This window comes from Tupaia chinensis, unplaced genomic scaffold (genome assembly GCF_000334495.1).
Source record: "Tupaia chinensis unplaced genomic scaffold, TupChi_1.0 Scaffold145208_1, whole genome shotgun sequence".
Taxonomy (NCBI): Eukaryota; Metazoa; Chordata; class Mammalia; order Scandentia; family Tupaiidae; genus Tupaia; species Tupaia belangeri.
Window position 1 is genome coordinate 760159 of NW_006205068.1, and position 18586 is coordinate 778744.

Below are 18586 nucleotides of genomic sequence, written 5' to 3' on the forward strand. Positions count from 1 at the left end.
CACCATAGATGAACTTCACACAGAGGAAAAAGCCAGACACGAGATTACATGTTGCATGAATCTATTGATTTGAAATGTCTAGAACAGGCAAATCCACAGGGACAGAAAGCAAATGAGGCTGAGAAAGGGGAATTGGGATAACTACTCATAGGTATGGGGTTTCTTTCTGGGGTGATGGAAATGTTCTGGAATTAGACTATGGTGATGGTTATACAATATTGTAAATATTCCAAAAACCTCTGAATTAAACACTTTAAAATAGTACATTTTTATGTTATAAATTTTATCTCAGTTTTCTTAACTGCAAAAAAGAATTAGTTAGAAATCTGAAGAGAAATATTTAGCACTCAGAATAAGGCATAGATTACTGGAATGAATAAAACATTTTCAAGAGAAACATGACTAAATTTTGCAGGAGGATAGGATTAAAGTAATTCAGAAAGAGTAAGTTATGCAGGAATGAATTGTTTTTGCTTTGCCTTTGATATATGTAGTAACGACATATTTTGTAATTCCTTTTATCACATTGTTGTTTATTAAAAACCCCAAACAGGGCCAGCCAATGATATGGTGGTTAAGGGACTTGATCTCACATGGACTACTACACAGTTCAAGTCCCAGATCAGACGACTTGTAAAACACACCAGGTGTATGTGTGTGCATGCCCAAAGTCCCAAAGGGAGAAATGGAGAAGGGTTTGTGGCATGATCATCCCCCATGGGGAGCACCTTCTCTCTTTCTCTCTCTCCCTCTTTCTTTCCAGTGAATGCACACACCCTCTAGCAAAATTTAAAAAGAAAACAAAACCGAAACAATATGTACCTATTCATCATTCATGCAATATTTTTTTGAGTTCTTAGGAAGTTTCAGGAATGGTGAAGACTGGGGGAGGGGAGATGCAGTGGCGAGCACTGTCTTGCACTGGGATCCCTATGCAGTCAGGCCATAGCTGAGGACCCCAATGGCTCAAGGAGGCTGTTTCTCAGTATGGACACCATTCACACAATGACAAGTCAGGTATCATCTGTTTTCTTTTCACCTTAGAGAAGAAATAAAAACACTTACTAGGAAGTTTCAAGAACTGGAAGAAATTAAGAAAGAAGAAAAAGATGATCCTATGGAAATTACTGATGAGGTATGGTATATCTGTCTTTTGTTTAACATCCTATATAGGCCTGATGGGACTGTCAGCTGATATACAAAGGTTCTGATTATTTTCATACTTAGAGTTTTTTCTTGATTACAAGATAATCAAATTTCCCCTTATCATAATTGATTTCGCCTTTTCTTTTTTTTTTTTAAGAGATTTTTGCTATAGGGTGCATGCATTTGCCAGAAAGACAGAGAGAGACAGAAAGCGAGAAATCACCTCCCAGTGGGGATGGCCATGCCACAATCCCTTCTCCTCTCAGGATCTTGGGCATGCATGCACATGCGCCCAGGGTGAATTTAAGCCACTGGGTCCAGGCCATTGCACTAACTGCTGGTCCCTTATAATTAATTTCTATAACTTAAACCATATGTCTAGAAGTCTGGAGTTCCAATTGCCAGAGAAATGACTTCTTGATATAGAACTGGAGTCTTACATAGTTAAGCTGGTAAGTGAAAATCTTCCAGCAACCTCAAGTAAGCAGAAAGCTTAGTTTTCTGCAGGTGGTTGTCTACTGAGGAGGTGAAGAGGTTTGAGAGGGCCTGGTGGGGGAGGAAGGAATACTTAAAAGAGACCCCACCGGATCCTGTGCCGACCTGACTGTACGTTTATCCTTTAATGTGTGTTCCAGAAGGTGACAATGACTAAGGCTTCAGAGGGTCCATGTTTTCTGAGCCCTCCACCTGTCACTGAGTTCCATGCATGCTTAGCATTGGGTGACCATTTGGTGAGGACTTGCAGGCAGGTGAGAGCAACTCTGGACACATGCCTTAGCTGTCCCCTCTACTCCCACCATTCATGTGGACATCCCAGTGAGGCAGCTGTGGCTGAGGTGGAGTCTTTGTGGCTCTGAGGATCCCCTGTCTCCTCTCTGGAGAGACAAACACAGCCACCTCTGGTCCCTGTTGGCCTAGTACTACCTGCACTTGGACTTCTGGTGACTAGAAAGCACCTCTCCACTGAGCCTTTTTTACAGTGAATATCCGGGTTCTCCAGATGGCAGGTGTGATATGATATCTGTTCAGAAAGACCAAGGTGTTCAAATCCTGCAGCTGCAAGAGGAGCATGTCATGTAAACGTATGTCAGCTAAGGCCATTTTTATCTACCTTGGGACAAGTCCAGATGAGCACATGTTAGAGATGGGCGAAAATCTTATTCCATTAGCCTCCACGCAGTCCCGGTTGCTACAGATCTGAGAATCCACTAGGATGCCAGGTCCTTACCCGGCAATGCACTGCAGCCATGAAGTTCCATCAGAAAATGACTTCCTGTTTTAGTAGCAGTTAGTCTGACAGAGATTGTCATTGGCCTCCAGGAGAATGGGACTTAGCAAGGGTGCAGGATAGAGTTTATCTGCAGATAATTGAAAATAAAAATGTGGTTTTTCATTGTTTTGATTTGTTTTAGAGACGTTTTTATTTTTATTTATTTATTTATTTATTTATTTATTTATTTTCCTATAGGGCGTGTACACTCACCAGATAGAGACAGAGAGACAGAAAGCGAGAAATCACTCCCCCAGGGGGGATGGCCATGCCACAATCCCTTCTCCTCCATTGTCCTCTCAGAATCTTGGGCATGCACACGCACGTGCATGCGCCCGGCGTGAGTTTTAAGCCACCGGGTCCGGGACGCAAACTGCGGTTGACTATGTGGGAGTCCAACGACATAGCCATTACGCTAACTGCTGGTCCCTTTGATATGTTTTAAATCTATGGCCTTTGTCTTCCAAGGCTGGTTTACTTAGCTGGACTCGTAATTTTTAAAAAATAATTATTTTATTTGATTTATTTATTTATTTATTTATTCATTCATTTTAATTTGACCAGAGTGAGGGGTGGGGGGAGTGAGAAAGCAAGTTGCCAGATCTGGGACTTTAACCGTGATTGGCCATGTGGGGGTCCAGCACCCTTAACCACCACACCATCTGCCAGCCCCTGGATTCTTAATTTTTCAGCCTTCTTCTAGCATGAGACAATGTCTGCTTCAACTTTATCACAAGAAAAAGAAACTAAAAGGGAATTTGGAAAAGCCAATTGACACATTTTTATTTTATTAACAAATTGAGACAGAATGTAGCACTGCCGATCTGGCAAAAACAGACAGTACCCCATGGGTGTCAGGTGTGAGCTCACTGGGTCCCCAGTAGGTTGTTAGGTGAGCTGGATTCTGGCATGCTCTGCAGATGAGTGTGAGGGTTGAACAACCTGAGTCTGTCTCGATCACTTCTGAAAAAATACATATATTTTTTTACAGAGATTTTTGCTATAAGGTGCGTGTGCTCACCAGAGAGACAGAAAGACAGAAATCGACCCCCTCCCCGCCCTGAGATGGCCACACTGCATTCCTCCGTTCTCGTCTTGGGATCTTGGGCATGCATGCATATGCGTCTGGCGTGAGTTTGACGCTGCCAGGTCAAGGATGTGATCTGTCGGCCATGTGGGAGTCCAGCGACATAAACATTATGCCATCTGCTGGTCCCTGAAAAATGTCCTTTTTAATTATTTTATATAACTTTATTTATTTATTTATTTATTTTAATTTGTCTAGAGAGGGACAAAGTGTAAGAGAGAGGGGAAGTGAGAAAGTAAGCTGCTAGGTCCAGGACTTGAACCACATTCGACCATGTGAGATTCCAGCACCCTTAACCACCACAACACCTGCCAGCCCCTGTAAACTATTTTTTACTGCTCAGTAAAGTGCACGTTTTGTGCTTCCTCCTTTGGGCATGTTTCTTGGGTAGTTTTTCAAGCACTTTGGATAATATTCTAACTGATATGGAATATTTGTCCCAGTGTCCAGGGAATTCGCCACTCTATGTGCCTATTACTTTTCATAAGACCGTGTGCTTTCCTGGCTGTCTACACTGCCTGACTAGGTGGCTATGACCCAGAATCAGAGTCTTCCTGGGGACCTCCTTTTTGTCCCGCTGATGTGCCTGTGGCATCTCCTGTTACAGAGCTCCCCTGAGTGAGCTCCCCAGCTCCACATCATCCTCAAGGGCAATTGTAAAGCTTTTATCAAGTGAGTGCTCATGAGGACAACTGACTGTCCACTGACTTGTGACTTGTTTACTTCTGGTCACCCTGGGCCTGAAAGGTGCTCAGCAGTAAGTAAACACTAGTGCTGCTGTTTGCTTTGTTGTTTTTTTTTTGCCATAAGATACATACGTGCTGGAGAGAGACAGTAAGTGAAAGTGAGAAATCACATCCCAGGGGGATGGCCATGCGATAATCCCTTGTCCATTCTCCTCTTAGGATTTTGGGCATGCATGCACACGGGACCTAGCGTGATTTTGAAGCCACTGGGTCTCGAACTCAAACTGCAGTCCAGCACCTTAACCACTACACCACTTGCTGGACCAATTTCTGCTTAATTTTAAACTTTCCATTCAAAGTCAGATATTCCTTAGAGAGAAAAAATATTTCTCATATACAATAGATTTGAAAAGAATGGCTTTGTGTATGGGGTTTATCTATTGGATTGTCAGAAAAGGCATGATGCATTTTTGCATTGAAAAACATGTCATGACTTTTCTGATGACCTAATAGTTGTTGAAGATTCCTCTGTCTCTCTTTAGTCTGCCCAGGTATGCTGTAGATCCTCAAAATGAAAGAAAAAGTGTGTCCTTTTGTGTCACCGACATGTTGATTTGAAGACAGAAAAGATTATCTTAGTTCACATTTCTGCCCTGTGCATGAATTGGACACAAATCAGATCAGCAAAGATGATTTTTGTCCCTCCCAACTCTCACGTGTTGACCCCTCGGAAGAGTCTGGCACTGGCACTGGGCGTTGGCCTGGGTCTGGGCTTTGAGCAGTTTTGTGCCTCTCTTACCATGTAAGGGTTTTCTGCAACAATTTAGATCTCCACTGAGCTTGCATGTTTGATGTGAGAAAAACTATACAATGTTATTATTTTTATTGAGAATGAGCTCAAAAGCTTTCTTAGAGGATCTTTACAGGGTATGCTGCCTTTTCTGTGTTAATTTCAGTCATTTAGGATGTAAATCCTCCACTAATTCAATTCAAGGCATAGTTGCCATGTTGATCGAGACTCCTGGTAAGCTATTTTCCTGTAAGAATTACATCCATAATTAGTTACTTCCTTTCTCCCAATCGAGGCTTTAGGAGATTTTGTTTGGTATCAAAATCATGCTCAATACTTTTCGTTTTGGCATTTTATTATATAAGCTTAAGATTTTGTGTTCCTACACACGATCAGAGCACATCAAGGATTCCAGAGTTCCCGCTGTTCTCTCAAGGAGTAGGGCCAAAGAAAGTAATCCAGTCTCTTCAAAGCAGTCAGTGCACAGGTGCTCCCTGCAGTCTCATTCACAGTGGTGACAGCAGCAGCAGGAGAAGAGCCCTGGAGTGGGATCCCTACCGCGAGCTGGTGCACCCACTCTGCAGAATAGTATGCAGCCATCTTCAAGGCTGGAAGGGATCTTCGTGTACTGACATGGAGAGATGCCTGTGGAGGGATGCCTCTGACCCCATTGGTTGATGGAAATAATCCACTCCCACCACCAAAATAAAAACTACATGGGAACCAGCAGTTAGCATAATGGCTATGTCGCTGGACTCCCATGTAGTCGACCACGGTTCGCGTCCCAGACCCGGTGGCTTAAAACTCACGCCGGGCATGTGTGCGTGCGTGCCTAAGATCCCAAGAGGAGAATGGAGGAGAAGGGATTACAGTGTGACCATCCCCCCTGGGGGGTGACTTCTCACTTTCTGTCTCTACGTCTCTGTCTGTCTGGCAAGCGCATGAGCCCTATAGCAAAAACCTCTCCAAAAAAAAAAAAAAAGCCTACATGACATTTATCCCTTTTTATTAAGAATATTATACTTGGAAAAATGTCTGGAAGCGCTGCCAAAATATAGCTCCTTCTCTGTGGTGGGATTACAAGCACATTTTTACTTTCTTTTAGAATTGTCTGAGTTTTTAATTGTGCGCTTGTATTCTCTTTGTTTCTTCTGCTTAAAAAACATTTCCATTTTAAAGAAACAGAAGAGTGGTATTAATTGGGAGTATTCAGTGTTCTTCTAAATAAAATCACCGCTCAGCATTCGTAGTGGAATGATTAATTGTAGGTTTAAGTGGAGCGATGAGAGTCAGCTTTCTTAACAGTTGCCCTGAGGAATTCATATGCATATCAAAATTTAGGGTTTTTTTTTTTTTTTCCTGTCTGCCAAGAGTTGAGTAAATTTTTCTTTATCTTCTAAGTAACTGATTTTACCTTTTGATCACATTGGCAGGGGCCACACATTAATGAATTCTTATCTCATTCTAATGGAAGAAAGGTCCAAAAATGTGTTAGGTTTGAAAGAAGAATCTGAGGCTTTTAGGCAAACAAAATCAGAATGTGGAAGCTAAGTGTCAGGAATGTGGGCACAAAGTACGTGGTGAGCATGCCTAGGAGCTCTAGTGGCAGCTGTGTCAGAGTGTTCTGGGCTCTGTCTCATTCTGGGACGGCAAGACATTCAGACCCAAAAACGACTGTCCTGACGGAGAAAGAACTTTATGCTCACAGATCTCTAGAAACAGTGGGCAAGGCATGTCACTCAGGGCCACAGGGTCAGTCAGGAGGCGGCAGGGGCAAAGGAACATGGCCAGGGCCTTTACTGTGGGAGGGGATGGGAGAGGCAGAGTGAGCAGCTGAGCAGGGTATAGATTGGATGGTCTGAACAATTTTGATTGAATCAAGACCATGGTGGTGGTGAGGGGGGTCCTCTAGTCTGGCCCTGGCTCTGGCTCTGGGTGATTTAAGGCATGAGGAATATTGGCTTGATGTATGAGTTCTCTAAAGGAGGTGGTTTGGGGGTGTGGGTATCGGATTGGTTGTGTACGAAAGTCATCTTTGCCGACAATTCGTTTACTTTCTAGGAATGGTCAGCCTGGAAGGGGCCATGTCTCCCACATCAGCAAGGCCCCAGTATGTCAAAGTATCATAAATGCAGAAGTGGAAAAAAGCCCAGTTGATCCACTGGCCAATGCATTCTGAGTGCATTGTTCAGGGCAATGGTGAGACCCTGGCACTGGGCATTGGCCTAGGCCTGGGCGTTGAGCAGTTTTGTGCCTCTCTTACCATGTCAAGATTTTCTGCAACAATTTAGATCTCTACTGAGCTTGCATTTTTTATATGAGAAAAAACTGTACAATGGTATTATTTTTATTGAGAAGCGTCCTTGTGGGTAATAAATTTGGACCCATGAGTGGCAAAAGTCAGTGTTATATTGATGGTCACCATTACAATTTCTGCTTCTTTTTACCTTCAGAACCAAGCCAAAATATACTGTCTTTAATCTCAGAAAGCCTATTTTTGTAGTATAATATTAAACTTTAAAAAGATGGAAAAAAAAAAGAACCACAGAAAACCAAACATTTCTTACACTGACACAACAAGCTGTGTTTAGAAAGTGTGTTACCACTGTGAATAAGCACCTTGCAGGCCCCGTGGGTGATGTCATCCTCTCTTCCTCCCAGGAGATTGCTGCCAGGCGGAGAGTTTCGGGAGTTTAATGAAAAACTAACACATGCATTGTTTCTTCAGAGATTTTTGTCATTTAGCGTGGCGAACAGAGTAGCTACAGATTTTTCCTCTAATCAGTATGTCTCTCTGATAAGTGTGGCCTGCTACTGTGCCAAGTAATATCCTGTCCCCTCACCTGATACTGATCTTCCCTGCCCCGGCTGCATCATCCTTTTACACTTCAATTTCCTGCAGACCCAAGAAGAACTCCTTCCATCCCCTCCCAGCAGCAGGCACTCTCTGCAAGATTCTGAGCCAGATTCAAGTGACGAAGACTTCTCTCGGCCCCCCTCTCCCTGCCCTGATGGGAGAAGAGATGCAGCTGCCAGGATCCTGCAGGCCTGGTGGAAGGTATACAAACACAAGGTGAGATTTCCCAAGAAGACCCAGGGCATATACTATGAATTGTTTTTTTTAACTGCAGAAACCATTGTGTTTTTCATATATTCATTCAATCAACATTTGCCATTCGTGTGCTGGGCTCCATTCTAGGTACTGTAGCCTCATGGGAAATTTTGGAAAGACAATGTACGTGTCTGAAAATGATGCTCTGATCATTGCTGGTGGAGGGAGGGAGAGAGACCAGTAACACAGAGGAGAGGATGCTGGAATGTGCTGGAAAAGAGTGGGAAGGCCCTGTGGCTCAGGGGAGGGTTACCTTTCAGCTAGTCCTTGAAGGAGGAGCAGGATTCCATTTTCGCCACATGGAAACAAGGCAAAGTCCTGTCCCAGAAATCCTCATTAACTCCCTTGATCTGCCATGCCCGTTGGCAGGGTGGCTCAAGAAGCCAGGCAAGGCCTACGGACTGACTCGAGACAACCCCGACCCATACTCAAAAGACCCACTCGTCAGCAATGTGCGTAGTTCTGACTACACATTTTGGAGTACTTAGGTTACTTGCCAAAAACAACTGAGACATTTAAATCACCCACAACCAGCAGCTTTTCCAGGGCTCTGTGGGAGGAAGCCGTGAGGGAAATGTCCTTCTTCTTCTTCTTCTTCTTCTTCTTTTTTTAATAATTATTTATTTAATTTTATTCTTTCATTTATTTTAATTTGACCAGAGAGAGAGACAGAGAAAGTGAGAAATATGTCCACCTTCTCATTAGGGCTGTGAAAAACCTGCCTTGACAGGCTGCTCCTCGCTGTATACCGACTGTAGATAAGGGGGCAGGAGGATTCCCCATCTGGGCTACGCACGTGGAGCCAGGCTTGGGAGAGGAGCTGCAGGTCTGCACTGAGTTCCTTTGTGCTTGGGGCACTGGGGTGAAGTGCGATCTTGGAGAATGGGGCTCCTCTCCTAAGCTCCTGGCGTGGCTCTGTGGGGTTATGTGCCCCGGAGATGGAGTCATGAAAGGACCGTGGTCTCCTTAGGTTAGCCAGATGTTCTAAAGTTCTACCCAATGTTGGGACCAGCAGTTAGAGTAATGGCTATGTCACTGAACTCCCGTGTAGTCGACCGTGGTTCAAGTCCCGGACCTGGTGGTTTAAACTCACGCCGGGTGTGTGTGCGTGTGTGTCCAAGATCCCAAGAGGAGAAGGGATTGTGGGGTGGCCATCCCCTCTGGGGGGTGATTTCTCACTTTCTGTCTCTCTGTCTCTCTCTTTCTGGCGAGTGCACACACCCTTTAGCAAAAACCTCTCAAAAAAAAAAAAAATCTACCCAATGTTATTTTTAAAAAAAACTTCACGGCCTTGTCTCTTCCCTAAACAAACTGTGGCAGTCTCTACTTGCCTGGATATTACAAGAGCTTATCTCTACAATTTTGCCAGAGGGCACATGCGCTCACCCCTGGAGAGAGACTGAAGGGAGGTCCTGAAAAAACAGCCTACATGGGAGATGGTCACATCATAGTTCCTCCTCTTCCGTTTCTCTCTCCTTTTGGGATTTTGGGCACACATGCACATGTACCCAGTGTGTTTTTCAAGCCAGTGGGACAAGGACTGGAACTGGATTGTCAAGAGACATGAAATCTGGTTGCCATAGCAACCACATCACAGGCTGGCCCACCATTGAAGGATTGTTTTTTGTTGGTTTTTGTTTTTGTTTTTTTAAAAAATATTTACTTAATTTTATTTATTCATTCACTTATTTTAATTTGACCAGAGAGACACAGAGAGAGCGAGAGAGACGGAAAGTGAAAAAGCAAGCCACCATGTCCGGGACTCAAACTGTGGTCGGCCATGTGGGAGTGTCCAGCACCTTAGCCACCATGCCACCCACTGGTCCCTGGTTTTCGTTTTTTAAATTGCTAGAGAGCACATGCACTCACTAGACAGAATCAGAGGGAGAAGGAAAGCGAAAAAGCACTCCCATAGGGGGATGGTCATGCAAAAATCCCTTTTCTTCCATTCTTCCTTTGAGATTTTGGGCACACACACACAGTGTGTTTCTCAGTGTGCTGGGTCTGGTACTCAAACTGACACCTTCACCACCACGCCACTAGATGGCCTAGAGGTTTTCTAATCATTGTTTCCTTCTAGCTTTTATTATGAAAAATTTCAAAACTTACAGAAAAGTTGAGAATTTAATATATTCTACAATATACTCTATTAATTCTTATTGCAACCCTAATTCAACAATAGTTAATGATTAGCCATTTCATGTGTGTGTGTGTGTGTGTGTAGTTTTTTCCAAGACCATTTGAAAATAAGTTTTAGACATTATGAACCATCTGCATGTGTCTTCTGAGAAAAAGAACTTTGTCCTACTTAACCACAATACTATTATTGCAACAAAGTATTTAACAATAATTTCATATCATCTAAAAGCCCTTCATACTCACATTTCTAATGTCGACCAGTCATGGTGGCTAGTAGTAATGCAGCACTCTACGATGCTGAAGCCACATGGGAAGGTTCTGGGTCGGCATCCCATACATGCCCACCATGTGCACTTGTGCCCACGATCTTGACTGGCCGGGGCAGAGGGTGGATTACACACAGCATGAGACCCTGTTGGGGTACCAATCTCCCTCCCTCTTTACATAGCCAGCCTCCCTCCTTTCTCTCTTGTATAGAAGAAACAAACAAATAAATTTAAAAGAAAAAGTATCCAAATATCCTATGATGCCATGTGTAGCTGTGTATTTCAAGCTAGGATCTAGTCACGGTTGGATTGTGATTGACATTCAATGAAAGCCTTTATTTGGTTGTGTTTTCTCCTTTGGGTGGTTCACAATAGTCCCCCTTCTGTTTCTTGTTAAAGACATTTTCTTTTTGAAGAAAGCAGTCTAGTGTCTCATAAAATGTCTTATATCCCAGATCTCACTGTTTCCTCGTTGTGTCATTTGACTTGTTCCTCTGTCCTCTTACTTCCTGTAAATGACAAATTGGGCTTACAGGCTTGATTTGACTAGGTTAAATATTTTTGATGAGATGTCTCCTAGGTGAGGCTGTGTATATAATGTCATCTCAAGATAACAGATGAGATTAGGTAATCTCCTGGTTTTGCATCTACAATAACTTTGATCAATTGCTTAAAATTGAGGCTTCTAGCTTTTACCACTTTAGATTTTTGCTATAGGGCATGTGTACTCACCAGAGAGAAACAGAGAGAGAGAGAAAGTGAGAAGCACCCCCCTCCCCAGAGGAATGGCCACACCACAAGCCCATCCCTTCCATTCTCCTCTTAAGATTTTTGTCATGCATGCACAAGTATCCAGTGTGATGTTCAAGACTCTGGGTCCAAGACTCTAACTGAGCAGTCACCATGTGGGATCTAGTGCCTTAACCACCAGGCCACCTGCTGGCCGCTTTCACCATTTTAAAGAAGCATTTTCCGCTTGGTAATTAACCAATGACTTGTCAAAGGAGAGTGTGACCCTTAGTGAGTGTCCTGTTCCCACCACCTTCCACCTAACACTTTATGACTCCTCACTTCAGTCAGTTATTGTTCAGACAATGGCAAAAAGGTGACCTGTTTTCAAATCCCATCTTTCTACTTGATGGCTGTTCCTCTTCTGAAGCAAGAGTTTTTCTTATTGGCTGGCATAAACTCTAGGCCTCCTAAAAAAGACAGGGTAAACACTTAGTCACTTCCCTTGGAGTGCTAAGTAGACAGATTTCAGAATAATCACCTCCAAGGAAACAGGTTGCACATGTCAGCCATAGTTTGAATCCCCAGCCTGGTCAGCCTGAAGCTTTCTAGGCATGTGTGCAAGTGCCCAAGTTCTGTTCTGGAGACTGGAGAAAGGGGATCACAGCATAACCATGCCATATTTAGAGTGTTTCTCTCTCCTCTTTCTTTCTCTCATGTGTATGCACATGTGCTCTGTCATAAATGAAAAAAAAAAAAGGTAAAACATTAAGCAAGTGTGGGGCCAGCAGATAGCATGATAGTTAAGGTGTCCATTGGAGGGTTGGATTTCCATATGGCAACCATGGTTTGAGTCCCCAACCTGGAGGCTTGAAAATCATGCCAGGTGCATGTGCATGCATGCATGCTCAAATTCCCATGAGGAGAATGGAGAAGGATTGTGGCATGGCCATCTTCCCTCAGAGGTGATTTCTCACTTTGTTTGTGTCTCTGGCAAGAACATGCCCCCGTAACAAAAACCTAAAACACACACACACAACATTGAACAAGTGCCCTGACAGTGTTGTCCTTGATCCCTCCCACTGCTTCTCACCATCAGCTTCTTAGCCCCTCTAGCCCTTCACCTCAGGCTGTCACTTCTCTCTCCCCTGAAGGAGACAAAGTGTAGCTGATGCCTTGCTGCACATGAACTGAAGCTTCTATTTTTATCTTACAATTCCGCATTAAAAGGACTCAAAGCCCAGCCATGGTAGTACATGCTGCTGCATATACGTGGTAGCACATGCTGTAGATGTTGCTGCTCAGCAGTCTGAGACCTTGCAGGGCCCAGGTTCAGTTCCTGGCCCACTCTCAAAGCTAAGCACAATTGGGGTCCGCAGTTAGTGTAATGGCTATGTCACTGGACTCCCACGTAGTCAACTGCGGTTCGAGTCCCGGACCCGGTGGCTTAAAACTCACGCCGGGCACGTGTGCGTGCGTGCCCAAGATCCCAAGAGGAGAAGGGAGGAGAAGGGATTGCAGCGTGACCATCCCCCCTGGGGGGTGATTTCTCGCTTTCTGTCTCTCTGTCTCTCTCTGTCTGTCTGGCGAGCGCACGCACCCTGTAGCAAAAACCTCTCAAAAAAAAAATTTTTTTTAAAAAGCTGAGCACAATGGTATGTGTCTGTAGTCCAACACAAATGAGATAGGGGGCTGAGGCAGGAGGATCGTGACACAGGAAAACCCTGTCTAAAAAGACAGTACACACATACATACTGAGTTCAAATATGTAAAGCTGTAGGGAGATATTTGAGAATAAAGTATTTAAAAGGCCATTTGACTAGAAATCAGGAGGCTTGGACTTAAGGAGTCAGGGCTATCTCACTGTTCTCAGAGTCACAGCAGGCCACCAAGGGCAGCCTGGAGTCCTTAGAGTCCTTGCAGTCTGCTAGTGACACTGCATCTGCTCAAACTGGGAGTGAACCACAACCGCCTGTGTTAGTCAGGCCCAGCACACACTGATTCTGAACATCAGCTTCTGTGTGCGGCGGAACTGCCACGTCCCCATCTCTCTCAAGTCACGTACACTTCTAGTCCCTTACTCTTCTCGTTCTTGATATTTAGAGTTTTTTCATTCTCCGCCTCATCTCAAATTCCGGCCAGCCCGTCCTTATCTGCTGTTTGATACTATCTCTGCCACAGTCTTTATTGTTACTTTTACATGTCCTTATCTGCTGTTTGATGCTATCTCTGCCACAGTCTTTATTGTTACTTTTATTAAACATATTTGTCTGCTTTCTTTTTACATCCAGCTGGTTTTTGTACTCAGTTTTTTGTTTCCCCATTTCTGTTTTCCTTAATTGCCAGAGAGCATGTGCATTCACCAGAGGGAGAGAGAGAGAGAGAGAGAGAACACACTGTGGGGCATGGCCACACTGCAATCCCTTCTCCAGTTCTCCTTCCCATCAGAATTTTGGGCATATTTTTCAAGCTGCCACAGCCGGGATTCAAACCACAGTCGGCTATGTGGGCTCCGGCTCCCTTAACCACAAGGCTTCAGGGCCAACCTTTTTTCTTAATCTCAAATCCTTTTACTGTGACCAATGTGGACCATGCACTCTGACTAATATTGACAAGCAGCTGGCTAATGTATGTGTCATCTAGTTGTGGTCATTAAATGCACATTTGTAATCTCAGCGGTTGCATATTGGAAGGATTTACATTTCATTCACATAATCCTAGGTTTCACCTCTAATGACTGTGATTCAGCATATCTCAGCTGCAGCCTAAGAAACCATTTTCTTAAGTCTCGGTGATTTTGATGGCCAGTGATCCAGACCCCTGAATGGGAATCCTCTTTGTAACATCACCAGCAGGCAGTGTCCTAGAGAACACCCCGGTCAGGATGGCTCTGGTTGTGAGAAGGACTTTCTCACACTGAGCCTGGGTCATGCTCCTTAGCTGCGCAGGTTGGGCCACTAGAGTCCCTTCTGAGTGGGGATGGCAGCATGGCTGATGGGAACCCAGCCACACAGACACGCCCTCCACTTTTCACTCAGGGCACCTCCTGCCATTCTCCCTAAGGAATCTCATCCTACTGATCATGTGTTCTTGCTCACATCGTCATTAGAACTCAGTCTGTTCCCTCAGCACTGCAGCTAGGATGAGGGGGGTCAACCTAGGGAATGCGGAGCTTGCAGCCGTCTTAACGGTAGACACAGAACTCAGCAGCACAGTCTCGCTGTTGGATCCGTCGTGTCCTGACTGTGATTTCCCATCTCCTGTTGACATAAGGCCGGGACAAGATCAAGAAAGAAAGCTGTACAGTGATAAGTTCATTCTCTTCTTGCTAATTCACACTTTACTTTTTTTTTTTTAAATTTCAGAAAGAACAGGCTGTTCTGGATGAGGTAAGTAAAGTTTATTTTACCAATTTCAAAATATAGATGGTCATCGACTTATGATGGGGTTACATCCCAATTATCCCATCATAAGTTAAAAATATCATAAAGGTAAATGCATAGGACCAGCAGGTGGCATGGTGGTTAAGGGCGCTGGACTCCCACATGGCCGTCCTCAGTTCGAGTCCTGGACCTGGTGGCTTGTGTTCTCTCCCCCCAACCCCGGTCAAATATAAATAAATAAAGTTAAATAAAATAATTCTTTCCCAAAAAAAATAAAGGAAAATGAATGTAATACACCTAAACTACCAAACAGCATAGCTTAGACTAACCTAGTTTAAATGTGCTCAAGACACTTATGTTAGCCTACTGCTGAACAGAGTCACGTTAACACAAGGCCTATTTTACAGTAAAGTGTTGACTCTTGTAGTTTAATGAACACTGCACTGGAAGTGGGAAACAGAATGGGTGTGTGGGTACTCGAAGTACAGTGTTTATTGACTGCATTTTGCGTTCGCACCATTGCAGGTCAGGGGCTATCTGTACATTATTTTTGCTTTGGAGTAAAGAACTGAGGAGACATTTAAAGATGCATCAAGTCTTCATCTTTATGAAACCAAACCAGACTCCAACATTAAGTTTTAAATACATAAGTAATAGAAATATATAAGTATTGGGATAATTTCACGCTTTCAAAGTTTATTTATTCATTCATTCTTTCAGTGCACTTTTGCTGATCATCAGCTTTGTGTTAAGTAGTCTGATAGGCCCTGGGGACTCAGAGACACTCAGACACACAGGTCAAGAAGTCATCACAGCTCTGGATGGAAAGTGGTTTAGGGCCACAGGGGTGGCGGTCCTACGTACACAGGCCAGGAGGTCCCTGCATGGGGTGACATGTGAACTGGGCCTTGCAAGACAAGCAAGATTTCACTGGACTGAAAGGGACAAAGAAAGTGCCCCAGGCAGAAGAGCTGGCATGTCAAAGGGGTGTGGGTCTGTGTGCCCAGAGCGTGGGTTTGATGGGGAGTAAGAGTGGGAAGGAAGTTGGGGCAGATGTGGATCTTGCCTGCTCAAACTCTGCAATCCTCACTCCCTCCTCTGAACCACTCTGCCAGGCCCCACTTGCTCTGATAGCACCATTACCTGCCTACCTCAGAGGCCCCTTTCTAGTCCTCCCCCTGCCAGGCCTCTCAGCAGTGACCACTCCCTCCTGAAACACCTTCTGTGAGGCTTCTTCTCGGCTGTGCATGTCACCTCTGTGTCTGCAACATCCCATCTTCTTCACAAAATGTCAGGCTGCAGCAGGGTCAGTCCTTGGATCCTCTTTGTGGTGGTACCCCAAGGGCTGCAGGGTTGTATAGGTGGCTCCCCTTACCCAGTACCCGTAGTAAGGGGTGTGTTGGGTGCAGAGGATGAAAATAGTGAGAAAAAAAAAAAAAAAAACAGACTTCAAGTCCATCTGTTTTTATTGTCAACTCATGTGGCAGTTCTAACCAGGTCCATGATAAAACCTATCACTGGGCAGACTTCCCCACTGCCCTCTCACTGCTGTAGCAGCCTCTCCTTGTCTCTTCATGCCCTCGGGGACCCCTGAAGTACAGCTCCAGCCTTTTCCTCTTATCTTTCCACATTCATGTATCCAGCCACCATCGTATTTGGTTGTATAAACTCATCTGAGACAGAACATGTCGAGAGTGGAAATCTGACTTCTACCCCCACACCTACTCTTTCTCTGGTATTCCTCACTCGAAGAAGTGATGCCACCATTTTCCTGCTTGTCCAGGACAAAAGCATTGAAATCCTTGCGTCTCTTTAACTTCCACCACCAAACAACCCATGAAACCTGTGAGTTCTGCCTTTTACCACACCCAGAACTCAGCCATGCTACGGCTGTTCCCACCGCAGCCTCAACCCCAGCCTTCTCGCCCACATCATCACAATCATCTTCTCATGAGTCGCCTGACCCTCTCACAGCCTGTTCCCTGTACAGCAACCAGGATGGCATTTTTAAATGTTAATACCACTCCATAATGACTTCCTGTCGCAGTTAGAACAAATCCAGAGTTGCTAGCTGGAGACCTGGCATTCCATGTCCCTAGCTATTCATCCAGCCCTGCTCATCCTTCCCAGAATTCTTTGAAAATACCAGATGCCAGGGACCAGCAGTTAGCAATGGCTATGTCGCTGGACTCCCATGTAGTTGACCGCGGTTTGCATCGCGGGCCCGTTGGCTTAAAATCACACCAGGCGTGTGTGCGTGCGTGCCCAAGATCCCGAGAGGAGAATGGAGGAGAAGGGATTATGGCATGGCCATCCCCCCTGGGGAGTGATTTCTCACTTTCTATTTCTCTGTCTCTCTCTGTCTGTCTGGTGAGTGCATGTGCCCTATAACAAAAACCTCTCCAAAAAAAAGAAAATACCAGATGCCGCTAGCCTTTGCACTTGCTTCTCCCCGTGCCCAGAAGGCTCTTTTTCCAGTTATCTTTCTCTCTTGCTTTACTTAGGTCTCTGCTGAAATGCTGCCCCCTCAGAAACCCTTCCCTGAATATCCCAATTCCTCCATCACTCTGCAGCCCCATGCCCTGATTTTTTTTTTCATCATAGCATTTATCCCTATCTGACATTTTACTTTTTAAATGACTCCTATTGCTGCCTCTGCCATTAGAATGTAAGTTTTGTGGAGACAGGGGACGCCTCTGTCTTTTTGCCACTGTATCCCTAGTTCCTAGAATTGTGCTGGCATGCGGTAGGCATTCAGTAGATCCGTTTTTAGTGAGCACGTGACTGGATGAATTTGGGACTCCTCCGTGGCCTGTATAACATGCGGAAGCCAGGCGGTCAGCCTGTGCTGTCTGTCCAACTCCGCTCTTTCTCTTCCAGTAGCCCCTCCCAAAGTCTCAGTTTCCTTATCTTGAAAGTAGGGATGCCGGTGAGTCCTGCTCCATAGGGCTGCTGGGAAGGCTGCAGGCAACAGTGCAGAGAGGCACAGAGGCCCTCACTCTCCTTTCCGTCATGCTTCGGTGGGTTTAATTTCAACAACTGTCACCCTCCAGCTGGTGCAAAAAGTGACCCTATAACTAACTGTTTTACTGTGAACCTTCTGGGTTAGTCTCCATAAACAATGTACTTGTAGGGGGTTATTTGTCCTTAATAACTGACGTTTTCTCACCTTCCTTTGTTGTACTTGTTTCTTAACCTTGTATTTATGACATTTCTTTCACCCTGCTTCAAGAAAAACAAAAGTGTTTTCTTCTTTTGACAGTTGTTATGAGAGCATCTGGACCTCCACCCTGACGTTGTATCAGGGCTCCGTGTACTAGCTTCTCATGCTCCTGAAGTGTTTTGAAAGCAGCAAGTCTTCTGTTAAGCTGTGACCATTTTAACCAGGGCTAGTTTTCTCTAACAGAGTGCTTCTGGCCCAGCCATGGTGGTGTATGCTGATTGACACTGTTCCTCTCAGGCTGAGACTGCAGGGGATGCCAGGGTTCAATTCCCAGCCTGCCCTAAAAAGCCAGGTGCAGTGATGCACACCGATAGTCCCAGCTACTTTGGGAGGCTGAGGCAGGAAGACTGTGACAAAGCAAGACTCTGTCTTTAAAAAGAAAACAATGTTTCCGTTAAATACAGAGCATTGATTTCAGAATTTATGGAGCATCTATGCACATTTCCTTTTTGTTTTGTTTTTTAAGTTCTTGCCATAGGACACGTGTACTCCCTGGAGAGGGGAAAAGAGACAGTGAGAGGGAAAGTGAGAAGTCACCCCCCGGGGCGATGCCCACGCCACAATCCCTTCTCCTCTATTCTCCTCCTGAGGTTTTGGGCACACATGCACATGTGCCCAACATGATTTTTAAGCCACTGGGTCCAGGACTCAAACCATGGTTGGCCATGTGGGAATCCAGCACCTTCACCATCATGCTACCTGCTGGCTCTCTATACACATTTCTTTTTTTTTTTTTTCTTTTTTTTTTTTTTTTT

The 18586-nt window shown here is 44.7% G+C and overlaps 1 protein-coding gene across 9 annotated transcripts in view; it reads left to right on the forward strand.

Moving 5' to 3' along the window:
- The window catches only part of IQCE (IQ motif containing E), a 77519-nt gene that overhangs the window by 48561 nt on the left and 10372 nt on the right, over positions 1-18586 (forward strand). For all 9 annotated transcript variants that reach the window (XM_006167844.3, XM_027768016.1, XM_027768017.1 and 6 more), the window contains 3 exons: positions 1045-1135; positions 7882-8052; positions 14591-14614. In XM_006167844.3, coding sequence (XP_006167906.1) covers positions 1045-1135; positions 7882-8052; positions 14591-14614 — 286 coding nt within the window. The remainder of the gene's footprint in view (positions 1-1044; positions 1136-7881; positions 8053-14590; positions 14615-18586) is intronic.